This window comes from Vulpes vulpes, chromosome 12 (assembly GCF_048418805.1).
Source record: "Vulpes vulpes isolate BD-2025 chromosome 12, VulVul3, whole genome shotgun sequence".
NCBI classification, from domain to species: Eukaryota; Metazoa; Chordata; class Mammalia; order Carnivora; family Canidae; genus Vulpes; species Vulpes vulpes.
In genome coordinates, this window is record NC_132791.1 from 51,482,347 (window position 1) to 51,509,836 (window position 27,490).

The 27,490-nt window shown below is 39.5% G+C and overlaps 1 protein-coding gene and 1 pseudogene across 1 annotated transcript in view; both read right to left on the reverse strand.

The window, feature by feature from the left end:
* The window catches only part of CATSPER3 (cation channel sperm associated 3), a 36,970-nt gene extending 12,065 nt beyond the window's left edge, over positions 1-24,905 (reverse strand). Inside the window, exons 1-3 of the mRNA XM_025994876.2 lie at positions 24,713-24,905; positions 22,569-22,722; positions 1,771-2,010 (exon numbers count right to left, since the gene is read on the reverse strand). Of these exons, the coding sequence (XP_025850661.1) occupies positions 1,771-2,010; positions 22,569-22,722; positions 24,713-24,813 (495 nt within the window). The 5' untranslated portion in view covers positions 24,814-24,905. The remainder of the gene's footprint in view (positions 1-1,770; positions 2,011-22,568; positions 22,723-24,712) is intronic.
* Positions 22,184-22,349, reverse strand: LOC112917180 (U2 spliceosomal RNA; annotated as a pseudogene).
* Positions 24,906-27,490: the final 2,585 nt, after the last annotated feature.

Sequence of the window (27,490 nt, forward strand, 5' to 3'; positions counted from 1 at the left end):
TCTATCACCCAGTATCCGCCTCCCAAGGACCTCCAGGCTTTTTTCCTGTCCACGTGGACTCCAATGCCCGGCACCTCTGACACATCCCTCCCCTGCTTCTAGGACACATTATAGGGTCCATCTCTGGCCTACAAACAATGGGAGCCACTCTCAGGTTTGAAAGGAAGGCTGCCATGATTTGATGTACCCTTTAGAGATTCTCCCCAGCTGCAGGGGCATTTCTGCCCCAGGGCTCTCGCAGGAGTATGGGAAGCCAGTGCAGGAATCCTGATGAAGGTGGGGGAGAATGGTGAAAAGATGATGGCCAGTGGGGGCAGGGTGGGGTGGGAGGAGGTAAAAAGATGTGGACAGGTCACTAACCACGTAGGAGGCCGTGCAACAGGACTTTGAGACAGAGGCGTCAATGCTGACACTCAAATTTATGACCTGGCAGTTGAATGGGGATGGGGCACAGCCTTCACAAAAAGATATAATACAGAAGGAGGGGCCAGGGTCTGGGGATATGATTGGGGGAGAGCGATGACTTCCAGCTTAGACAGGATGGGTTTGAGGAGCATGTGAGTTGTCCAGGAGGCTGTGAGTCTGAAGGTCAGAGAGAGCCATGGGCAGGTGAAGATCCCTGAAATGTGGAAAAGATCACCCAAAGAGGATATGCAGAGTTAGGGGAGCAGCGAAAAGAACTTAGGGTATAGTCCTGAGAAAACAGCACATATAGACCAGGCAAAGCAAGCAGGTACCCAAGAAGTGCTCATGAGGCTGGAGGAACAGCAAAAAGAGGCAGTGACAGGACAATGGAACTGGCCAGTGGACTTGGCAACAAAGAGATTGCTGACAACCTCAGAGAGGCTAGTTCCTTTGGAGGGAAGAAGCCAGGGCACAAATGACCAGTGAGGAAGCAGGGACTAGGAGTTACAGACACATCTTCCCAGGATGCAACGGAAGGAGAGGAGAGGAGGCCTGGCCTGAGTTTGGGAGAGGACACACAGCCATGGCACTACATGAGAGCATGAAATGAGTGAATGGGGATCTGTGGTAGGGGAGGCTCTTTAACATTCTCCTCATCTTGTCCCCCAGGCCTGGGACTGCTAAGTGTAGGTCGCAGGTCCTAGACAGAAGCCCAGGCCTGGCTGGGGGCAATCTCTCAGCGGAACAGGCTGACAGACACCCTAGCTGGTCAAATGAGTCCAAAGCAGCCCCTTTCCGGAGAAGCGTGGACACAGGGCACAGTGCCAGGGAAACATACTGTCCCCGAGGTGAATGCTCAATGGCAGGTTGGGTCAGCGATGAAGTTTTTTCTGATACCTTCTGAGCAAAGAAAAATTAGTCACCTCACGACCTCTCAGCGGGAGCACCATCTCTAGAGCTGCCTGAACTTTATTCTCATCCAGAGAAGCAGCAGATTTTTAGCTGTATGGGGAAAGCATATAACTGAAAGTGACCAGTGCCACCAAAAAGCAAGAGACCCCTGGGAACATAGTTTAAAGGCCTTGCACCATGTAGCATGGGAGAGAGGAAAGGTTTGTGTGGCCACTGGAGCCAGCCACACCTCTCAAATCTCAGCTGTGTCATCTAACTGCTGAGGGACTGTGAGTCTCAATTTCTCCATCTGTAAAACAGAGATGATAACACTTTTCCTCATTAAGATTAGGTGAGGTACCATTGGTAAAGATCAACCTGCCATACAGTAGGTTTCAGTAATTGGATGATGGTGGTAGAATGATGATTTCATCAGGGGCTAGTGGGCAGACATGGCACCCCTAGGTCACTCACCCGGATGCCACGGCTATAGGTGATAAGTTTGAGGATGCGCAGGGATTGCATGCCATCAGCAATGTTGAGGTAGGGGTAGTGCTTGCCCTTGAATCTTCGGAGACCATAGGGGATGAAGATTGTGATGATGATGATTACATCCAGCAGGTTGTAGCCATCTTTCCAGTAGTTGATGGGGTCCACATAGAGCTTCATGCAGAACTCGGAGCTATAGATGGACACAAAGACCAGCTCTGAGACCTGCAGGGATGTCAAGGGTTAGATGGTCAGGCCAAGCTGCAGCACCCCATAGTTCTGTCCTCTCCCTACCTGGGGCACCCAATTGGCTGTGTGCATCTTGGGGAGAGTGTAATCCTAGGTCCACTGTGTGTGAGGGAAACCCAGGCACACAGTAGACAACACAGTATTGTGCCTGATTCTCTTCCCCTTCTGCGTCTCCCCTCCCTGCAGCCCTCAGCCCTGGGGATCACACCCAGGGTGCTCAAGAACGACGGACTGACCAGAAAACAGAATGACCATCTAGACCCCAGTATAAGGCAACTCAACATATCAGGTGACCTGAATGTAAGCTTTCCCAAAGAGAAGATCCCAAGAGTTTTCTGGCCCACCTGAATATTCAGGAATAGAGATGAAATACTCAAATATCTACTAATATATATTAGTAATGTTCATCACAATACTGAAAATCAGTTAACTACTTCTGATGAACATTCTGCTTTTTTCCCACTTTTACACTTGATGAAATAATCTAATCATATTCAAATTTTCATGCATCTACAACTCCAGGGACATTTTCCCAAAAGGTACTTCCTGAGTCATCTTACTTTTTCCTTATTATCAGTGCATTCACTGAGTGAAGCAGCTCTGATTAAGCATGAGCTTTGATTAAGCATGGCCTGCATGAGCCAAGCAAGAACTGTTTTAGCATGGAAAAATGCAACCATGAATAAGACCAAAAGTGTTCAGTGCCCAGGAAGCTTATGATCTAGTAGGGGGGAGACAGAAATGAATGCTCAAACAAATACACAGCTAACATAACATCAGGTAGGAAGGAAGGGGAGAAAAGGAAACAGCCAAAGGAGATAGGACTGGGCAGGCCAGGGAGGGAGGGAGGCGCCCAGCAGGTATTTTAGAAAAGGTGGGGAGTGGAAGCCTTAGAATGGAGCCATAATAAAAACTGGGATGAAGTTCCCCAGTGGCAAGTATGAGAGCCTTCAGGTGAGCAAAGATTGGTTCAAAGAACAGAGAAGTTAGCATACTAGAAGAGAAAGGGGAGAGCAGAGCAGGAAATGCCGTTGGAGGGGCAGGCCAGATAGGGAAGCCCTTCTAGGCCTGGTGAGAGCTTTGAAGTTTAACCCCCACCTTGGAGGATTCTGAGCAAGGGAGTGATAGGAACTGATTGGCATGTTTAAGAGACCTCCGTGGAAAAGAGACTGGTGGGAAGACTGGCAAGACTGACGACTAGTGGGGTGGGGGGACTTACGGAGGAAGAGGCAGGTGGCAGGCAAATGATTAGACTGGGGGATGGTTGGCATCGAAGGGAAGATGAGAGTGTGTGTTTTGGAGGCTACCATGTCAGGACTTGGCTGCCAGAGTTGGGGTGTTCAGGAAAGGCAAGAGGCCAAGGAAGACTTTAGTGCTTCAGACAGAAGGGTCAGCGGTGATGCTTTCCCGGAGATGAGTTTGGGGTGGGCTGAAGTGGGCTAGAGAGAGATTCCGGAGGGAAACAGAAAAGTTTGTGAGATATGTCACCTTTTCAATACATGTCAGACGCTACCACTGGAAAATGTAACTCAAGCCATAGCTACCCACTTAGATAACATGAAGGCAGCTGGTGCTTTTATTTGTCCTGCATACTTGTGTCTGTGGCCCCCTACTTGGCAACCATTTACATACCTTTCTATTTTTTAATGACTATGTAATATTTAAGATACACAAAAAGGCATAAAGAATAATATAATGAACCATATACTACCACCCAGCTTTAAGAAATAAAATATTATTACCATTGTAGGTAGTCTCCACTGACCAAGTCCCTTCCCTCTCACAAAAGTAACCCTACTGTAAGTCGGCAGCAGGTCATGCTCATGTATTTTATACTCTTACCACAAAGGTACCCCAAAAGTACATGGCATTTTTTTGCATTTTTATACATTATGGAAACAGCATAGACCCTGAAGTATTCTTTGGCAATTTGTGTTTTGTTTTGTTTTGTTTTGTTTTTCATTTAAAATTACATTCAGGCGCCTGGGTGGCTCAGTCAGTTAAGCATCCAACTCTTGATTTCAGGTCATGTTCTCAGGGTCATGAGATTGAGCCCCATGCCCATTGGGCTCTGTGCTTGGCGGGGAGTCTGCGGGAGGGTCTCCCTCTCCTTCTGTCCCTCCTCCCACCAGCATGCACATGCACACACGTGTACTCTGTCTCTCCAAAATGGATAAATCTTTTTTTAAAATAAATAAAACTACGAGATTCATCTATGTTGGTATGTGTAAATGTAGTTTATAGTTCTACTACTATGTAGCAACACCACTCATGAAAATACTGTAATTTATTTAACCCATTACCCATTGGGTGATATTTGGCTTGTTGGTAATTTTTACTATTGCAAACAACCTAAGAGTACAAAAAGGGTGAGTAAATTCTTGTATGTTTTATCATATCCATGTGTAAAGCTTCTCTCAGTTATATACCTCGGGGTAGAATTAGCAAGTTGTAGGATATGAGTAACTGCAACTTCACTGGATAGTGAGATGTATTTTCTGAAGCTATTGTACCAATTTAATACCAGCAATGTTCCCACTGTCTTCCCTGCTAACCAACGCTTCCCACGGCTGAGCTTCTTCATTGTCAGACTGATGAATATTTGTCATTTCTCTAATTAATGAAGTTGGATGTCTCTTTATATACTTAAATTGTAAACCACCTGTTTCTTATCTTTTGCCAAATTGCCTGCTGGACTGTTTTTGGTTTTTTCTTATTGGCCTACCAAATGATCACTTTTTCAGATATTCTGAATCCTGATTCTTTACCCGTTATATGTACTGAAAATATCTTCTCCTACACTGACTTATGTTTTCACCTTTTCAATGATCTTTTGATAAACAAAAATTTAAAATCTTAATGGAATCAAAAGAACCAAACTGTTTTTTCATGACATATATTTTGTATTATACAAAATACAAGCTTTAAGGAAGCTTCCTGGGGCACCTGGGGGCTCAGTGATTGAGCAGCTGCCTTTGGCTCAGGGTGTGATTCCAGGGTCCTGGGATTGAATCCCACATCAGGGGACTCAGCAAGAAGCCTGCTTCTTCCTCTTCCTGTGTCTCTGCCTCTCTCTCTGTCTCTCATGAATAAAAAAATAATAATAAAAAAAATCTGTAAAAAAAAAAAAAAAGGAAAACTTCCCCTCCTGAGATTATTATAAATATTCTATTCTAAACATTCTGAAGTGTCACTTTTCACATTGGGTCTTTAACCCTGTTGTGTACGCTGTGAGGCAGAGATCCAGTTACATGCTTTTCCCACACACACACCCTATGGTCCTAGTACTGTTTCTAGCAGTAGGTACCCTTTTGCCCCTCACCTACAGCGCCCCCTGACAGGTACCAGGTCTCTGTATGGGCCAGGGTCTGTTTCCCAGCACTCTTACCTGTTGCACTGGCTTCTTTGTCTACTACGTCATCACTCTCACCTTCATTACTAAAGCTCTACACAAAATTTTATCTGAAAAAAAAAAAAAAAAAGAAAAAGAAACAAAATTTTATCTGGTTAAGTCTACCCTTTTCTCCCCGTTTTAATTTTCAAAGTCATCTTATTTGCTTTTTCTCTTTAATTCTTTTTTTTTTAAGATTTATTTATTTATTTATTTATTTATTTATTTATTTATTTATTTATGATAGAGAGAGAGAGAGACAGAGGCAGAGACACAGAGGGAGAAGCAGGCTCCATGCCAGGAGCCTGACGCGGGACTTGATCCCGGAACTCCAGGATCGCGCCCTGGCCAAAGGCAGGTGCTAAACCACTGAGCCACCCAAGTATCCCCACCACCCCCCTGCTTTTTTTTCCCCACTTTTTTTAAAGATTTCTTTATTTTTATTTATTTATTTATTTATTTATTTATTTATTTATTTATTTATTATTTATGATAGACATAGAGAGATTCTCTTTGTTTCTCTAAATTTTAGCATCAACTTTTGGCAACCCATGAAAAACACACTGCCTTTATTTCTTATTGGAATTGCACTGATTTTACAGATTAATTTGGGGAGATTGCATCTCTAAGAAATTGAGCTTTTCTAACCATGGTCTGATAGATCTTTACATTTCTTTGTCTTCTTTAATGACCTTTATGTATTTGAATATTGTTTTCTCCTTAAGGATCACATAAATCTAGGGGCACCTGAGTGGCTCAGTCAGTTCCTGAGCCACTCAGGTGCTCGGGTCATGATCTCAGGGTCCTGGGATAGAGTTCCAGGCTGGGATCCCTGCTCAGTGGGGAGCCTGCTTCTCCCTCTGCTCTTCCCCCACTACTCATGCTCCTGATCACTCTCTCTCAAATAAATAAAATCTTTTTTAAAAGATCACAAATCTTTTATTAGATCTATTAAATTTTATTACATCTTTTGTCTAAATACTTTGTATATCTTGCTATTTGAAGTGCTGTTTTACAGTTAATATACTAAATGTAATTAATTTTATTTATTAATCACATATCCAGCAAACTTATTGGACTTAGTATTAACTTTATTAACAATTTTTTTCACATTCTTTTGAGAGTTCTATGCAAAAATGACAGTATTTTTCTAATCCTTAAAAGAGAATACTGCTAAAGTTTCACCACTGAGTGTGAATTTTGATCCAAGTTTTACAAAGTACCCTTAATTGGGTTAAAAATAAGCCCTTTCTATTCCTAGTTTGCTAAGTTTTTATCTTAAAGGATATTCATGACAAACTTTTTTCTGCATCTTTTGAAATTATCTTTTTTCTCCTTAATATTTTAAGCTGGTTAATAAAATATGTAGATTTTTCTAATACTTGCATTCCTGAAAAAAACAAACCTGGCAATAACATATACTCTTTTTCATTCATTTTCTAATTCAGTTTCCTAATGTTCTGTTTGGGATTTTGTATTTTTTTTATTTTTTTTAAGATTTTCTTTATTTAATCATGAGAGACTGAGAGAGAGAGAGAGAGAGAGAGAGAGAGAGAGAGAGAGAGAGGCAGAGACACAGGCAGAGGGAGAAGCAGGCTCCATGCAGGGAGCCTGATGTGGGACTTGATCCCGGGACTCCAGGATCACAGCCTGAGCCGAAGGCAGGTACCAAACAGCTGAGCCACCCACAGATCCCCATGGGATTTTTGTGTTAATGTTCATGTAATTGGGTGTGGTTTTCTTTCTCATACTGTCCTTGTCTAGTTTTGGCATGAAGATTATGTCAGCCTTACAAGATGAACTATATGTGGGCAGGGCAGGTATACTCATTTATCTGATCACTTGCAAGCATTTTATGTTTGAAATTATATCTTCCACGAATGTAAAACCATCTAGTACAGATTAGTTTGTAGGTTTTGGGGATAAAGTTTTAGCAACTAATTCAACGCTTTATACCCATTAAAAGAAATATAAGGACATATAAAAATTATCTCAGTTTTTTGCTTTTTTTGTTGAAAGTCAGTTTTGTCAATTTTTTTCTAGAAAATTATCTCAGCTAGGTTTTCAAATTTATTGACATAAAATTATTAGATTTCTGACATCTACTGTATCTGTTATTTTAATTTTAAAACGCTAACATACATACATACATACATACATAATCAAGCAAGCAAGCAAGAAAACAAGCTAGCTAACATGAGGGTACATGGGTGGCTCAGTGGTTGAGCACCTGCCTTTGGCTCAGATCATGATCCCAGGGTCCTGGAATCGAGTCCTGCATCAGACTCTCCACAGGAAGCCTGCTTCTCCCTCTGCCTGTCTCTGTGTCTCTCATGAATAAATAAAATATTTTTAAAATAAAATAAAATACTTACATGAAGATATGCTGAGTGAAATAAGTTGATCAGAGAAAGACAATTATATGGTTTCACTCATGTGTGAAATATAAGAAATAGTGAAAGGGCTTTTAAGGGAAAGGAGGGGAACTGAGTGGGAAAAATTAGAGGAAGACAAATCATGAGAGACTCCTAACTCTGGGAAACAAATAAGGATTACAGAAGGGGAGGAGGGAAGGGGGCGTGGGGAAACTGGGTGAGGAGCACTAAGGAGGGCACGTGATGGGATGAGCACTGGGGGTTATACTATTTGTTGGCAAACTGAACTTAAATAATTTTTTAAATAAATAAATAAATAAAATAAAACGCAAGCCTAGGGGCGACTGCATGGCTCAGTTGATCAGCCATCTGCCTTCAGGTCAGGTCATGATCCTGGGGTCCTGGGATCAAGCCCCACATCAGGTTCCCTGCTCAGCAGAGACTGTGCTTCTCCCTCTCCCTCTGACCCTCCCCTCTGCTTATACTCTTGCTCTCTCTCAAATGAATAAAAAATCTAAAAAAAAAAAAAATCCTAACATGATTCAGGGCTGCCATTTGTTTTGATTGTCTCATGAAGTAAGTTATTTTATCATCGTTTTCTAAGATCAAACCTTGGCTTTATTAATACTATTGAATCTTTGCTTTTCTTTAAAAAAAGATTTATTATTTATTCACGAGACGCAGAGAGAGAGATAGAGAGGCAGAGACAGGTAGAGGGAGAAGCAGGCTGCATGCGGGGAGCCTGAATGTGGGACTCAATCCCGGGTCTCCAGGATCACACGACCTGGGCTGAAGGCAGCACTAAACCGCTGAGCCACCCGGGCTGCCCCTTTGCTTTCTATTTCATTAATTTTTCCTCTTATCTTTATTATTTCCTTTTTTCTACTTTCCTTCTTTTCTTCTATTTTTCCTTCCTTTTTCCTTCTTTTTGATTTTATTCGGTTGCTCTTTTCCAAAAGGTCAGCTCATTAATTTTTTAAATTGAGGTATAATTCATGTACCATAAAATTCATCATTTTAAAAAGTAAAATTCAGTAAGAGGGGTTTAACTTTTGAGTACTCATAACCTTTGTTTTTGATTAGGGTAAAATATATATATATAACATGATAAGTACACATTTAACCATTTGTAGGTGTACGATCAGTTCTGTGGAAGTAGTGCATTCACAATATGGTACAACCATCACTACCATCCATTTCCAGAACTATTTCATTTTCTCAAGCAGAAGCTCTGTACCCAATAAGCAGTACCTTCACATTCCCCTCTTCCCCAGCCCCCAGAAAACTCCATTCTTAATTCTGTGTGAATTTTCCTGTTTTAGGTACTTTATATAAGTGAAACCACACAATATTTGCCATTTTATACCTGGTTTATTTCACTTGGCATAATGTGTTCGAGGTTCATCCACATTGTAGCATGCATGTATCACAATTTCATTCTTTATAAAAGCTGAATAATATTCCATTTTACATATAGACCACATTTTCTTTATCTATTCATTTGTCAATCATGTGTCATGTGGCAATTCATGTGTCCACATGATTTGCTTCCACCTTTTGGCTACTGTGAACAATGGTGCTATAAACACTGGTGTACAAGTATCTGAGTTTCTGTTTCCAATTCTTTTGAACATATACTTAGAAGTGGAATTGCTGGATCATACGGCAATTCTATGTTTAACTTTTTGAGAAGATGTTCTCTAGAGCTTTTACATGATTTAACATTCCCACCAGCAATGCATAAATGTCCTAATTTCTTCATGTCTACATCACTAACACTTGTTCTTTTCCATTTTGCAGTTTTTGTTTTCATAACAGTTGTAATAATTAGGGTGTGAAGTTGTATCTAATTGTGGTTTTGATTTGCATCTCCCATTCTAAAGGGATGACTAGTGATTCTGAACATCTTTTAATGTGCTTATTGGTCATTTACTATCTTCTTTGAAGAAATGACTATTCAAGTCCTTTGGGCTTTTTTTTAAATTTAAATTGAATTTACCAACATATAGCATAACACTCAGTGCTCATCTCCTTTGGGCATTTTTTAATTGGGTTGTTCATATGTTGTTATTGTTATTACTGTCAAGTTGTGGGAGTTATTTATATAGTCTGCATGTTAACCCTTTATCAGATTCAGGATATGCAAATACTTTCTCCCTTTCTGTGGCTTATCTTCTCACTCTCTTGATAGTGCTCTTAGACTCACAAATGTTTTTATTTAATGAAGTCTAATTTATCTACTTTTCCTTTTGTGGCCTATGCTTTTGGTATCATCTCTAAGAATCTATTGTCAAATTCAAGGCCATAAACATTTACCCCTATGTTTTCTTCTAAGAATTCTAGCTTTTATACAGTTAATTTTTTAATACAGTGTGAGGTAGGGGTCTGACTTTATTCTTTGAATGTGGATATCAGGCTGTCCTAGAACCTGACGAAGAGACTATTTTTTTTTAAGATTTTATTTATTTATTCATGAGAGACACACACACAGAGAAAGAGAGACAGAGAGGGAGAGACACAGGCAGAGGAAGAAGCAGGCTCCATGCCAGGAGCTCGATGTGGGACTCAATCCAGGGTCTCCAGGATCAGGCCCTGGACTGAAGGCAGCACTAAACCGCTTGAGCCACCTGGGCTGCCCGAAGGTTCTTGCCCCAACTAAACAGTCTTGGTGTTCTTGTCGAAAATCAATTAGCCTACTTAATTTGGTTTTATCTCTAGAATTTCAATTGTATTCCAAAGGTCTATGTTTATCCTTATGCCAATACCACACTGTTTTTTATTATATCTCTGTAGTCTAAAGTTTTGAAGTCAGAAAGTACAAGTCCTCCAACTCCGTACTTTGTATTCAATAATATCGTTTTGGCTATTCAGGGCTCTTTGCACATCCATATGAATGTGGGTATTCCTTTGTTAGGAGGCTTTTGATTAGTAATGTAGCCTCTTTACTTAATATAAGTCTGATCCAACATGTCAGTCTTCTATTTTTCTCTTGAGTTAGTTTTGCAGTTAGTATGTTTCTTGTAATTTGTCCATTTCATCTAGGTTGTTTAATTTGTTGGCATCCAATTGTTTATTCTTCTCTAACCCTTTTTTCCTATAAGGTCAGTAGTAAAGTCCCAACTTTCATTTCTATTATTAGTAATTAGAGTCTTCCCTTTTCTTTAGCCAATCTAGCTAATACTGTCAATTTTGTCAATCTTTAAAAAAAAAAAAAAAAGGAAATTTTTGGTTTTATCTCTTCTCTATATGTTTATCTCACTCTAAAAATTTTTATTTCCTTCTTTCTGCTAGCTTTCAGTTTGGTTTGCCCTTCTTTTTCTAGTTCCTTAAGGTATAAAGTTAGGTTACTAAGGTACGATCTTTTTCTTTCCTAATGCAGGCATCTACAGGTATGTATTTCCTCTGAGCACTGCTTTTGCTGCATAAGTTTTATTGTTTTTTTTAATTGAAGTATATTGAAATACAATTTTATATTAGTTTCAGGTGTACAACAGTGATTTGACACTTATATACATTATGCAATGCTCACCATAGTAAGGGTAGGTACTATGTGTCATCAAAGTTATTACAATATTATTGACTATAATCTTTATGTGTTATGCTGTGTGCTCATTTTCATTTACCTTACTTTCTAACCTACCTTGTGATTTTTTTCTTTGACCTACTGGTTATTTAAGTTTATTTCCATATATTTGAACATTTTTCCGGTTTTCCTGCTATTACTGATTTCCAGTTTCATTCCATTTTTGTCAGAAAAAATACTTTGTATGATTTCATATTTTTTAATTTATTACACCTTGTCTATGGCCTAACATATGGTCTATCCTGGAGAATGCTCCATCTGCATTTGAGAAAAATCATTGTATTTTCTTGGTGAATTGACCCTTTTGTCAAAATACAATATCCTTGTCTCTTGTAACAATTTTTCCCTTAACGTCTATTTTGGCTGATATTTTAAACCCATCTGAGCTCTCTTTTCATTTCTACTTGCATGGAATAATTTTCTCCATTCTTTTTTTTAAAGATTTTATTTATTTATGAGAAACACAGAGAGAGAGAGAGACAGACAGACAGACACAGGCAAAGGGAGAAGCAGGCTCCATACAGGGAGCCTGATGTGGGACTTGATCCCGGGTCTCCAGGATCATGCCCTGGGCTGAAGACAGGACCAAGCCGCTAAGCCACTGGGACTCCCCTAAAATAATTTTTGATAAAGAAGAAATACCTCTGGCATTTTATAATTTTTTATATGTGTCACATCTCTTTTGTACCTCAATTTCTCTATCACAACTCTTTTTCATGCTTGATTCTTTGTGTACCACTTGGATTCCTTTCTCTTTTCTTCTTCTATATATTTTTTAGTTCTTTTCTTGGTGGTTACTTTCATGATTACATTTAAGCTCTTAAACTTCTAACAATCCATTTTTAATACAACCTTAGCTTCAATAGTATATAACAATTATTTCCTTAGAATTTCATCTCCCCCTTTCACGTTTTGTTGTCACAAAACACATCTTTATACATTATGCACCCATTAACTATAATTAGTTTTATGCATTTTTATTTTAAACCATATATACACACATAGTGTGTGTATTCACACACATACACATACACACACACATATATAGTTACAAATTAAAAATATAATACTGACCTTTTATATTTACCTATGTAATTATTTCTATAAGTGGCTTCAAGTTACTGTCTAGTTTCTTTTCTTTTTTAACCTTCTTTTTGAAGATTTTATTTATTTATTCATGAGAGACAAAGAGAAAGGCATAGGGAGAGGGAGGCAGAGGGAGAAGCAGGCTCCCTGTGGGAAGCTCAATGTGGGACTCAATCCCAGGACCCTGGGATCACAACCTGAGCCAAAGGCAGACACCCATCCACTGAGCCACCCGGGCATCCCAGTTATTGTCTAACTTCATTTCCACCTAAAAGACTACCTTTAGCATTTTGTGTAGAGCTTCTACCATCAAACTCTCTCAGCTTTTGCATATCTGGAAATGTCTTATTTTCTCTCTCTTTTTTTTTAAGTAGGCTTCATGCTGGATGTGGAGCCCAATGCAGGGCTTGAACTCATGACCCTAAGATCAAGATCCGAGCTGAAATCAAGAGTCAGATGCTAACTGACTGAGCCACCCAGGTACCCCTCTCCTTCATTTTTTGAAAGACAGTTTTGCTGGATATAGAATTCTTGGTCAACAATATTTTTCTCCCAGTGCTTGAAATATGTTCTGTCACTTTTTTCTGTCCTCCACAGTTTCTGAGAAACCAGCTGCTAATCTTACAGATAATTCCTTATATGTGACAAATTGCTTCTCTCTTGAGAGTTCAAGATCTTAAGATTCTCTTTGTCTTTGGTTTTTGACAGCTCAATTATGTGTCTCAGTGTGGATCTCTTTATGTTTGTCCTTGGAGTTTACAGATTCTTGGATGCATATATCCTTTACCAAATTTGGGAAATTTCTAGCTACCATTTTTGTTAAATATTCTTTCTGCCTCTTTCCCTCTCTCACCTCTCTTTCTGGAACTTCCAATATGTATATGTTGATATGTTTTATTGTGTCCCACAGGTCTCTTAAACTCTGTTCATTTATCTTTCTTTCTTTTTTTTTTTTTTTGTTCTTTTTTTGTTGTTGATTTATCTTCATTCTTTATTCTTTCTGTTCCTCAGACTAAGCTCAATAGATTTGTCTTCAAGTTCACTGATTATTTCTTCTACCTACTCAAGTATGCTCTTGAATTCTCCAGTGAATTTTTCTGTTATTGTACTTTTCAGCTCCAGAATTTGTTTGGTTCTCTTTGGTTCTAATTTCTATCTCTTTATTGACATTCTCTTTCTTGAGACACTTTTCTGTTTACCTTTAGCTCTTTGCCCAAGGTTTCTTTTAGCTCCCAGAGCATATTTAATTTTTTTAAATATTTACTTATGATAGGCACACAGTGAGATAGAGAGAGGCAGAGACATAGGCAGAGGGAGAAGCAGGCTCCATGCACCGGGAGCCCAACGTGGGACTCAATCCCGGGTCTCCAGGATCACGCCCTGGGCCAAAGGCAGACGCTAAACCGCTGCGCCACCCAGGGATCCCCTATATTCTTTTTTTTTTTTTAATATCCAGAGCATATTTTACACAGTGGACTTATTAAAGTCTTTGTCTAGCAATTCCAATGTCTATGCTTTCTCAGGGACAGTTTCTATTCATTTCTCCTATATAAAAGCAATACCTATTTGTTTATTTGCACACTTAATTTTTTTGAACTAGACATTTTAAATATAAGGTAGTAACTAAGATTTTAGTTATTAGAGAGAGAGAGAGAGAGAGAGAGAATGAGCAGGAGCAGAGGGAAAGAGAGAAGCAGGCTCCTTGCTGAACAGAGATCTCCATCCCAGAATCCTAAGGTCATGAACGGAGCCAGAGGCAGATGCCCAATTGACTGAGCCACCCAGGTGCCCCTACAATGTAGTAACTCTAAAAATCATATTCTTCCCTTTCCTCAGAGTCTGTTACTTTTTCTGGGTAGTAGTTGTTTTTGTAAAATTGTATTCTTTGCAGGGTGCCTGGCTGGCTCAGCCAGTAGAGAATATGACTTTTGATCTCAGGGTTGTGAATTCAAAGCCCCACATTAAGTACAGAGATTACTTAAAGATAAAATCTTAAAATATTTTTAAAACTGTATTCTTTGTCATATGTGGTATTTGAAGTCTCTTCCTTTAGCTAGTGTTTAAAGAGAGATTTTCTTAAATGCTTCAAGTGAAAAGAAGAAAAGGAGGGAGGGAAGAAGGAACAAGAGAAGGAAGGAAGGAAGGAAGGAAGGAAGGAAGGAAGGAAGGAAGGAAGGAAGGGATAGATTAAAGTAGACAACACAATTCTTTAAGAACAAAGTCTGCTCTACTGCTTCTGGACCCAAGGAGACCAGAGTCCCTCAGTGAGAACTCAAGCTGCCATCTTTAGGACTATCACCATGCTGAAAAGGGGAGTGGGTCGGGGCTTATAAAAATGTTGCAAGGTTTTCTTCTCTTTTAAAGGTTGACTCTTTCTTGGGGCGCCTGGGTGATGTAGTTGGTTAAGTGTCCAACTCTTGGTTTTAGTTGAGCTCATGATCTCAGTCATGAGATCAAGCCCTGCAACAAGCCCTGGGTCATGCTCCATGCTCAGCAGGGAGTCTGCTTAGGATTCTCTCTCCTTCTCCCTCTGCCTCTTCCCCCAACACTCACACTTTCTCACTAAAATAAATATTTTCTTAAAATAAAATTAAAAAGTAAATAAAAGTTGACTCTTTCTTGATTCACAGTTTACTCATTTGCTATAAACCTTTGACTATTTTTCAGAATTCTGACAGTTATTGCCTCTTTTCAGGTATTTCTTTGTGGGTAGATGGACCCCTTAGAGCTACCTACTCTACCATTTTCACTGATATCACTCCTTCATTTTTGAAGGATGGGTTTTCTGGATGTAGAATTCTTGGTTGACAGTATTTTTCTTTCAATACTTTGAAAACAACACTCCACTGCCTTCTGGCCACTGTAGTTTCTTGGGATAAATAAGCATTAATTTTATTGAGGATACTTTGTATGTGATGAATCACTTCTCCACTGGTACTCTCAAATTCTTTGACTTACAACAGTTTGTTCATGATGTGTCTAGATGAATTTCTGAATCTTAGAGTTTACTAATATTTTTGGATGTGCAGATTAATGTTTTTTCATCAAATTTGGGGAATTTGGGGCCATTGTTTCTTTGTATTTTTTCTGTCCTTTCTCTCCTCTCCTTCTGGGATACCATATTTGATGGTGTTCCACAGGTCTCTGCTCATTTTCATTCCTTCATTTTTTTTTAATTTTTATTTATTTATGATAGGCACACAGTGAGAGAGAGAGAGAGAGGCAGAGATACAGGCAGAGGGAGAAGCAGGCTCCATGCACCAGGAGCCCGACATGGGATTCGATCCCGGGCCTCCAGGATCGCGCCCTGGGCCAAAGGCAGGCGCTAAACCACTGCGCCACCCAGGGATCCCCATTTTTTATTTCTGTTCCTCACACTGGAGAATATCAATTAATCAATCTTTCTGTTTTTCAATTTCTTCCTCTACTAGCTCAAATCTACTATTGAATTCCTCTAGTGAAATTTTCAATTATTGCACTTCTCAACTAAGGAATTTCTATTTGGCTCTTTTTAATAATTTCCCTATATTCTCTATTTGATGAGACATTCCTCTCATACTTTTAGTTCTTTAGATATGATTTTTCTTTAGTCCTCTGAACATATTTACAATAGCTAATTTAAAAAATCTTTGCTTAAGTAAGCCCAAGAGATGGGCTTCCTTGGAGACAGCTTCTACTGAGTGTACTTTTATTTACTTGTGTGGAGGCCATACATTCTGGTTTCTTTGCATGTTTCATGATTTTGTTGTTGTTGGAAAGTGGACATTTTAAATTATAGAAAATTGGAACCCTGAAAATTAGATGCTGCCCTCTCCTTAGAATTTTACTGTTGCCATTCCTTTTTTTTTTTTTAAGATTTTATTTATTTGAGAGAGAGAGAAAAAATTAAAAAACATGAGGAAGAGTAGAGGGAAAGAGAAAAGCAGGCTCCCCACCAAGCAAGGAGCCTGATGCAGGGCTCAATCCCATGACCCAGGTCATGATCCCTGAGGTCATGACCCATGCCAAATACAGATATTCAATCAACTAAGCCACCCAGGTGCCCCCCCCTTTTAAAGGGACTTTCCAGAAGTACTTTTGTGAAGTCTGTATTCTTTATCATACGTGAACAAAGTCTCCATAGCTAACTTAATGGCCTGCTAATAAATGGATAGATGTTTCTATAAATGTTAGGACCCACTAAGTCTCTGAGCCTTTTCTATGAGGCTCTGAGTGTTGGGGCATATATTTAATGTTCTAGCAGTTTACATCTCTGTCTCAGCCTTCATTTTCTGCTTGCAGAGTCTCAAGATTTTCCAAAGGTGAGAGATCAGGGTCTTCTCAGAACTTTCCTGATGCCTTCATTGAGATCTTCCAAAACAGTAATAATTTCTCAGAGTTTCATAGCTAATCAAGGTTTTTCATGCATGTTATTTCCAATGACCTCACAGCCATCCTGTGTGTATTAATAACAGTGCTTTACAAATGTTGAAGCTGAACAATTTCGAGATTAAGTAACTTGCCAAAAACCTCAATTCATATGACACTGAAATCTGTCTGCATCCCTTCCACAGCACAGAACATCCCTGAGGCTTGCAAACCAGGGCCCTACAGGATGTATGTTTTGTGACCCATATGGCCTCTGGAAGGCAATCAAAGATTCAGATTCCTCAACTCAGCTTTTTCCCTGACTCCTATCAAGTCCTATACCTAACATGATGTTCTACAGTCCATTACCAAACACTATAGAATACTGGTGTGGATGCACTCCCATACCAACAAGCTCACAGCAGTACCAAATGAACATTAATCCTCACATTTCAGGTGTTGATTAGGGTATTCCATCACCTCCATGATTTCTGACCCCACATTATGTTGATGCAGGCCATTTTTACCACCAAGAAAGAAATTTGTTATTTACCATAAATAAAGACAGAGTATATTTTTAACCATTTTATTTTACAACAAAACATACATATAGAACCAAATAAACAAATATATAGCTTAATAGACTGTTACAAGACCAATACCCCGGTAACTATCACCTAGGTCAAGGAAAGTAACTTTGTTCACCAGCCATCCCAAAAGTCCTTCCATGTGCCCCATTCCAATTACAACTTCCTTCCTTTCCCCCAAAGTGACCACTATCCTGATTTTCATAGTAATCACTCTCTTGCATTTCTCTATAGATAGGTACCCCTGTAGATCCCTGGAACTAATACTTTAGTCTTCTCCTTTAAAATTTTAAAAAATTTGTTAAGTCTTTTAAGTCTTCCATTCCTTTTTTCCTTTCAGTTTACTTGTTGATGAATCCAAGCAGTTTGACTGGTAGAATTTCAGTCTGGATTTTGCTGACTACACACTCATGGTGCAGCTCAGTATGCTCCTCTGTCCTCTGTTTCCCAGAAGTAGGTAGTTGGATCCAAAGGCAAGATCAGATTCATGCTTCATCTCTTTGGCAAAATTTTAGGCTCTGTTCTTTCATAGCAGGCATATGTCTGCTTGTCTCTCCTTTTATGACATATGGTAGCAGCCACTCATACTCATTGCCTAGATTCATTACTTCACCAGGGGTTGAAAACAGTGATATTTTAATTCTACCATTTTTTCATTTATTAATTGGGATACTTCTATAGAGTTTTCCTTACTGATTATATGGTCACTCAGTAATATGGTTCATGTAAGGTCAGTAATGGTTGATTCTTTATCTTAATTTAATAGTTTTTTAAATAAAGGATTAGTTCTTTTTTACTCTCCAAAAGCAACATTAGTTTTCTGGTTTCATTATAAACTTATGGATTGTTTGATGAGTTTCAATCCATTGTAATTATTATCCTTATTGAAGCTCAAAGTGTCCCATCTTTTGCAAGTTGGAGTCTCTTCAAGTAGTCTCCTAAGTCCTTTTGATAGGACTCCCATAATCTTTGATAGCTTCCTTGTTATGTGTATGACAAGATATTCCTGATTCATCTGGTATATATTTTTTGCCTTGACTGGCAGTCAATCATTTCTCTAAGAATCCCTTAGAGAAACAGCATTTCAACATCACATTATGGGCACTGAAGACGCATAATTACTGAGTGGCAATGTTCTCGGTTTTTCATGGTTAAGGATAAAATACTTTAGTAATTTATCCTGACATTTCCAACTTAAATGTCAAAAGAAAGTTTTTAGTTATCTTTGTCTTTATCTGTTTGTCCTTTCTTCCATGAGTATCCTATTTCTCAAGAGCACTGAAGATAATAGAACTAAACTGCCACATATTTACCCACCTGCTTTATCCCATATTATAGACACAACAGTTTCAAAATGGCACTACTACTAATGTCTCCACTAAATTGACTTCTAAAAATGGTTTAAAATTTGTTTTGCTTTAACTCTCCCCATTCTCCTTCAGTTTTGAGTCATACTGTATCTTCACTGTCATGGGATAGATTCATTATATGCTTTCTTCTTGTTAACCCACAATTATGATTAGTTCTACCAATAATTGTAATTAGCATTCACCACCCATCCTAATATTGATGTGTCTCTAGTCATTTTGGTTGGATGCAACTTATTCTTTGCCAGATTCCGAAGTAAGGGCTTAAGGGAACACTATCACCCAAGTGTTTTCATGATTATTGACAGTTTCTGTGTGTGTGTGTGTGTGTGTGTGTGTGTGTGTGTGTGTGATCTGAAAGTCAATTATAATGGATCTAGAATTCTTGGTTTACACTTTCTTCCCTTAAGTATCTTAAACACGTTACTATTTTCTTTTACCATACAGCATTATCACGGCAAAGCCTGCCAATACTTTCCCTTTCCATATCAGCCCCTTTGCCCAGATGCTCACAATTTCCTCCATCCAATTTTTTACTAGAATGTCTTGGTGTTAGTTGTTCTAAATCCATATACTCAGGGGTGCAACACGTGCTCTTTCAATAAAGAATTTCAATTCTTTTATTTCAGGTAGCATTTCTTATAGATTTGTTTGCCCCATCCCTTTACTTTTTGTTTCAAATTCAGCGACTCTTACTATCCTTATGTTGGATCTTTTCTTCCCCCCGTTTTCTTTTTCTTTTTAATCTTTTTTTCTTTTTCTTTTTTAACTTTAAAGTAATCTAAGCCCAACATGGGGGGTCAAACTCACGACCCCAAGATTAAGAGCTGCATGCTCCACTAACTGGGGAGCCAGCCAGGTGCCCCTTCCCTCATTTTCCATATTCATCATTTTCTCTTGAATCCTTTTTATTTCTTCATTTCTTTTTTTTTTTTTAAGCTTTTATTTCTTTATTCATGAGATACACAGAGAGAAGGAGAGAGGCAGATACACAGGCAGAAGGAGAAGCAGGCTCCATGCCAGGAACCCGACGTGGGACTCGATCCCGGGACTCCAGTATCACACCCTGGGCCGAAGGCAGGTGCTAAACCGCTGAGCCACCCAGGGATCCCCTATTTCTTCATTTCTGATTGAGTTTTAAAAATCTCCCCCATTGGGGATCCCTGGGTGGCTCAGCGGTTTAGCGCCAGCCTTTGGCCCAGGGCACGATCCTGGAGTCCCGGGATCAAGTCCCGCGCCGGGTTTCTGGCATGGAGCCTGCTTCTCCCTCTGCCTGTGTCTCTCTCTCTCTCTCTCTAATGAATGAATGAATGAATGAATGAATGAATGAATGAATGAATAAATAAATAAATCTTTAAAAAAATCTCCATTAATCCAATACTTCTAAGCTTACCCATTTTGTTTAATCACTCTTAGTTTCATCTTCATTTTTTTTAACTATTTATTTATGATAGTCACACAGAGAGAGAGAGAGAGAGAGAGAGAGGCAGAGACATAGGCAGAGGGAGAAGCAGGCTCCATGCACCGGGAGCCTGACGTAGGATTCGATCCCGGGTCTCCAGGATCGCGCCCTGGGCCAAAGGCAGGCGCCAAACCGCTGTGCCACCCAGGGATCCCCTCATCTTCATTTTTGAAGTGACTTTTATTTCTAATTCTTTCCTGAGTTTTGTTACCTCACCTCTGTTCTTTCCTATCTCATATCATTTTCTTTCCTTCTTTTTAAAAAGATTTTATTTATTTATTTGACAGAGAGAGCAAGCACAAGCAGGGGGAGAGGCCAAGGGAGAGGGAGAAACAGACTCCCCACCAAGCAGGGAGCCCAACGTGGGGCTCAATCCCAGGAGTCTGAGATCATCAACTGACCTGAAAGGCAGACACTTAACTGAGCCAACCAGGCACCCCTTGTCTCATGTTCTTAAACATTTACCTTGTTTTGAAATAACATGCTACAGTTTTTATCTGTTTTTTGGACATGTCTTTGTGGTGGGCTTCTACTGTCTACATAGATATTATTCTGTACTTCATTCTCTTTTCTCGTTTCATAATTCTGTATGGGATTTTACCTCAATCTCTTTCTAGTATACTTTTTTATATGACATTAGTTTTCCTGAACTTTTAGATGCTATGGCTCTAACTTCACATAACTCTTCTGTTTTGGTGGTGTGTTTTAAGATGTGCTAGCTTGATTTTTAAGGTTTCTTTGTTCCATTCCCCTCCTCCAATTTTATCTGGGCCTTCTCTTCCTTCAGCTCTGGGTCTCTACCCTGCTCAATTTTTATTCCACTCCCACTATTTCTCCTAAGTGGGTGGAGAGCAGGGGTGTGTCCCTGAAGGGAGCCCTAACTGGTCAGTCTTCAAAGTTCACAAGGTTTAGACTGTTCTAGGCCCTTCAGAAATTACTATGAACCTCTTGTACTAACCCAGTACTGGACTGAACAACACTCTTCCCAATATCAAATGCTGTACATCAATAGATGAATGGATAAGAAGATGAGATGTGTATACACACACACACACACACACACACACACACACACACATATACACACACTGGAATATTACTCAACCATCAAAAAGAATGAAAGCTTTCCATTTGCAACAATGTAGATGGAACTAGAGGGTATCATGGTAAGTGAAATAAGTCAGTCAGTGAAAGACAAATACTGTACAATTTCACTCATTTGTGGAATTTAAGAAACAAAACAGATGAACATAGGGGAAGGGAAGGACAAATAAGACAAAAACAGGGAGGGAAATAAACCATAAGAGACTCTTAATCATAGGAAACAAACTGAGGGTGGTTGGAGGGGAGATGGATTGGGGGAAAGGGTAATTGGGAGATGGACATCATTAAGGAGGGCATGATATAAGTAGCACTGAGTGTTATATGCAACTGAGGAATCACTAAATTCTACCTTAAATTAAGTAATTTAAGATTACTTAAGTTCTACATTATATACTAATAATACAATATAGGGACACCTCGGTGGCTCAGCAGTTGAGCATCTGCCTTTGGCTCAGGGTGTGATCCTGGAGTCCCAAGATCAAGTCCCACATCGGGCTCCCTGCATGGAGCCTGCTTCTCCCTCTGCCTGTGTCTCTGCCTCTCTCTCTCTCTCTCTCTCTCTCTCTGTCTCTCATGAATAAGTAAACAAAATCTTTAAAAAAAAACTAATAATACAGTATATGTTAATAAAAAATGCTGTTCTCATATCAGCCCATATTTTCCAATTACTATTTTTTTTAATGTCCTCTGCTTCTTCTCAGAGACTAATACTGTGCAGCTGTGGCTCAGAGTCAGGATACCTTTTTAACTAGTTTTGATTTCGATGCTGCCCATGGGTTTTTGGTTTTGCTCCCAAGTTGCTCATTTTTTAAAAAGATATATGTATATAATATCTCACACTGACTGCTGAGTGTAGAGCCTGACACAGGGCTCAGTGTCACAACCCTGATATCATGACCTGAGCCAATACCAAAAATTGGATGCTTAACCCACTGAGCCATCCAGAGACCCTCCAAGTTGCTTTTTTTTTTTTTTTACTACACTTGATCTTAGCCAAAAGGCCGAGAAGTGATGCTTTTTTTTTTTTTAAGAGGAAATTCAGAGAGACTGAAAAACCATGTCATCACTGCTACTATTGCTATCATGTTCCTAGATTTTAGACTATATTTTTCAAGTCCTGAGAGTTTTTTCTATGGAAAATTTTCTTGAACAAAATGTCTTAAAAATTTTTTAATGTTTTCACCAATAAAAAGGATGAAACAGAAGAAAGTTAACCCATTTTGTCTGCTTACCTCAAAAAGTCTGAACAAGTTGTATTTCGTGTTATAATCAGTCCACAAGACTACAAAAAAGGCATTCAGTGAGACGATGCTAATCATCATTATCTTAAAGAGACGACTCATTATGACTCTCTTCACAAATGCCTGACATTGGGTATCTTTCCTCCTGTCAAAAAGTTGAATAAGAGGTGTGATTATCTTACAATAAAACTAGATCCCAAACATTACACACTTTTTGCAGAGACTAGGGTCTGCTTTATCCCCTCTGTCACTATAAATTTAAATATATTTTTAAATTGCAACACAATGCAGGGCATCTGGTGGGTTCAGTCAGTAGAGCAAGTGACTCTTGATCTCCGGGTCATGAGTTTGAGCCCCACACTGAGTACCGAGATTACTTAAATAAATGCATTTTTAAAATTGTAACACAATGCTAATTGAATGACCAATAAAATATGTATGATGACTCCTGAGTTGATCTGTTCCCACTTAGTTACTTAGTTCCTTTTCTTTAGACCTCTGGGGTGGTGCGGGGGAGAGGTTACCAGTTCTTCTTAAGCAAAACAAAACATTATCTTCATTTACTCATTCAACAAATTTTTACTGAGTGATTACAAATGCCAAGCAAGACAGCAGACAGCAGGCACTGTGGATACAAGGTGAACAAAACTAAATATTGTCAGTCTAGTAGGAAAAACTGGTAATAATCAAATCATCACCCATACAAGTGCTCACAAATCAATGATTAAAAAACTGGACACCCTAAGAAAAAAATGGGCAAACACACAGTCAATTCATGAAATAAATACAAATGGTAATGAACTTCCCCCAAAATGTTTAGTAGCATTACTAACCAGGGAAATGCAAAATAGGTACAACGATTGTTTTTGCTTATGAAATTAGCAAAGACTTGGGGCTCCCTGGATGGCTCAGCGGTTCAGCGCCACCTTCGGCCCAGGGCGTGATCCTGGAGACCCGGGATCGAGTCCCACATTGGGCTCCCTGCATGGAGCCTTCTTCTCCCTCTGCCTGTGTCTCTGCCTGCCTCTCTCTCTCTATGTCTCTCATGAATAAATAAATAAAATCTTTAAAAAAAAAAAAAAGAAATTAGCAAAGACTTAAACATAATAGTATCTAATGCTGGCAGTAGTTACTGTGATGAGGCAGTCTCATAAACTGCCTGGGGGCATGTAAATTGGCCAACTCTTCTGAAAAGCCTTAGTACTGTTTGTATCCTTTGATCCAAGGAACCTATATCCCAAGAGAATGCAATCTGGAATAAAGTGGCTTTGGCCAAACATGTTCATCCCACCATTATTTAAGTAGTGAGAACTTGGAAACACTTTAAAAGTCTAACAAAAAAGACTGGTTAAGTACATTATGGCATATCCATCTCATGGAATATTATATAAATACTAAAATATGCCTATGCACTTTCTATGTTTTAAAAAGATGTTTATGATCCACTGGGTGGCAAAGGATAAAAACAAAACAAGATACACAATTCTCTACTCAATATTATCTCAACTGTGCAAAAACAAGTAGAAAAAACTGAGCAGGAAACACACCAAAATGTTGATAGTGCCTGCCTGTGGATGGTGAGCTTACAGGTAATACTTTTTTTTTGGTTATTAATATTTACCTGTGCTTTCCAATTTTTCTCAAAATCATGTATTACTTCCCCCCCCACACTATATGCAACAAATTAACACACTCTCCTAAAAGTAAATAAATACAGAATGTATATACTTTTATAATCTATAAAAACAGGATGTATAATTTTGTCTGATTTGAGGTCTAATACCTCCAAAAAACCTTCAAATTTTCTAACATAGTAGCTAATAAAAGGAAAGTAAGAAGGACAAAAAGATAAAAAGGGCTAAACTGAGTCAAATGCAGTATATGAGTCAAATGAGAGAGTGACTGAAGCTGACTTAACTAGCCAGTCATGGTATTAAAGCCAAAGAAGCAAAATGTCTGGCTGAGCCTTCACCAACCTTACCAGTCACAGAAGGCCATTCCTCAAGGGCACATACCTCGTTTTAGGCAGCGGAAGAGTATGTTTGTGAAAAAGCTAAGAGAACACTGGCAGCCTGCTCCCCTAAGCTGCCATCTGCACATTTCTTAAACAAACAATAGAAATAAAGAATATTTACTGAAATTTCCCGAATCTTGCACAGAACACCAGTGATGGATTATCCAACAGTGAGCTGGAAATGACTCTTGTATCATTCTGGTAATGAAACTGTTGAGACATTTTCCAAATTTCCAATTTTTATTCCTTGATTATCTAACAAAAAAACCTCTGCTTAGGGATTTCCTTGGCATCTAGATTCTAAGAAGCCAGAGAGCAAAGCCCAAGAAGGGAACACTTTGTTTATGAGGTCATTCTTGAACATTCTAGTACCTTACTAGCCTGGAGGCCCCCAGAGTCAAATACTCCCTGGCTGATCTCTACCATCCACATCCTCTTAATGATGTGTTAGAGTAAGTTAAGGGTCATATAAAAGGGAAGAGCAAAGTTCTCTGGGGCTCTAAGAGCTAAGAGCATACATCCAGGGCACAGGACTGGAAACAGCAGGATGGACAGAAAAGATTTCTATGGATCTGGGGCTAGAACACAAGAAGTGGGAGGAAAGGAACAGAGGTTAGTCATGCCCAGCACTAGGTTATGGGGCGGGCGGGGGGGGGGGGGGCATGTAATGTGCACATATGACTCTCCTAGATAGAGCGTAGGAGCTCATGAGCCTGTGGGTCAGAGATATTTTAAGTACAGGAGCAAGAGTGTTTCTGCTCTGTTCAATTCTTGGGATCAGTATATTCTCCTTGCTTTCCTTCCTTTAATCTCCTGCAAATCTAGACAGAGCAATCTGGGTAACCCTTTGTTGTATTAAATCTTCAGTGGCTAAATTGATCATAGTCATAAAAACATAACTTCTTGAACCATAGAACAAATGATCACAATATCTCTGTAGTCCCAGGCATTCTGAAACAAGTGTATATAACTATTCTTGGTAGGAAAATACTCTTGTCAACAACCAATATACTGAACTGGGAAATAACATATTTATTCAGCTCCTCCTATACCTCCTACTGCCTCCTTAGGGGGTCATAATGCCCCCTAAGGCCTTCTTAGCTAATGCCCAACATCCCCACAACAGCCCTCTGAAGCAGCTGCTGGGAAACAGCCTGACTCAGTACTCCACCCGAGTCTGTTTCCACCTGCCCCATACATCAATATGCCTATTCAAGTTGGGACACAGAGAAGGCCCTTGGTACATGTATGCTGTATGAATATACAAATGAATGACATCAGGGGTCCTTATGCTCACTCAAGCACCTGAGTGAGCATGGTGGGAGTCCATCTCCAGGAACCCCAATGGTATACTTCCATACCTTCCCTCTTTCAGCATCAAAAGCACACTTTTGGAGAGAAATTGAGAGGAGATTAAGAATATAAAGAATTCTTTCAAGATGCTTGGAGGGGTGAGAAAAGATGGCCAGCTGGAAGCGCAAAGTCCAATTGTTGTTAGTCTACATCAGCATAGCTAAGCACAATTGAATGTGGTCTCTGAAGTCACTGAGGAAGAAATCTAGTCTGGGAATGGAACTTCAGCTGGTGAGTAGAATCAGAAGTGAAAAGCTTCTCCAGGGCCAAGTGCAATCATCCATATTTTCTCATGAGGAGGTGGGCACAACAGATACCCTGGACAAGAAGCCAAAGGGCCATCTATCGCTTCTGTCCTTCCAGCAGCAACTCACATCGTGCCTGACTTCTGCATCACCACCCCAGCCACACACAGCTGGGGAAGTCGGCAGTCAAGCACGCAGGCCTGGCAGCTTGGTGGCTCAAGTCCCGGGGCCAAGTGTCATTCCTTTACTTGTCTCAAGAACTGGCAATGAAACAAAAAGCTCACATTTTATAGCCAAACCCTATTCCAGCTCTTGGTGTTTTGCAGGAAATTCCACAAAATTGAAAGTGATAGAGTTTAACCAGTGTCTTTTTGAACACTGGATGAGAAAGCATATAGACTGTTGCATAATTAAACTAGTCCTGCAGGACATTAATGGGAGTCAGGTTTGTGTCCAAACACAATATACATACTGCTTCTTTCTCTAGAGCAAAAACATAAAGAACCATCCTTATTCTGTTTATCCAAAGATTTCCTAACTCCTATCGATGCCAGAAAGTAACCATTATTTTCATAACATTCAGTTTAGAAAAGGGAACTGTCAAACATCCGCCACCTGTTTTGTTACCTGTGGAGGTCATACAAGGGGTCATAGTTCATGTCTTTGTAACTCCTCTCTACGCCAGAGATCATTTACAAAGAAAATGGAGGGAAATTGGAAGCTTACTGCATCAGAAAAAACACTGCCATCGCACAAGGATGTGGAATAGAAGTGAACCCAGGAGTCTCCAACTTTGACAAGTGTCTTCTGAGCTGAAATGTCAGTTACTTGAACAGTCTGGAGATTCGTTCTATTGCCATTTACCCTAGTGAGTACTTCCACAGCCTTTTACTATGGGATCGTGGATTCTCTAAAGTCTGTGAGTTCCAAAAGATGCAACAACCCTTAACAAGGACCTTACATCAAACCTTCATGGAGCTGCTAATTAGTAGATGCACTCTCAGGTCTTCACCACTGCAGTCACAAGCTCTATCCTGCTCTCTCCACCGTGCTAATGTGTGGTATAGGTTAACAGCCAACAAGGTGAGCCTCTCACGCCTACATTCAAGATAAGGGGAAGTTTCCATTCAGGGTACAGTGAAACAAGTCAAATGACACCAAAAGGAGCAAACAAATTCAGAAAGTCGGATACTCCACAGAACAACAAATGATCCCATTTTTACAGTAAGTCAATGACATGCGGAAAAGGGAGCAAAGGGGGGAGCTTGCTCATTGTAGATCGAAATGACAGAGACCAAATG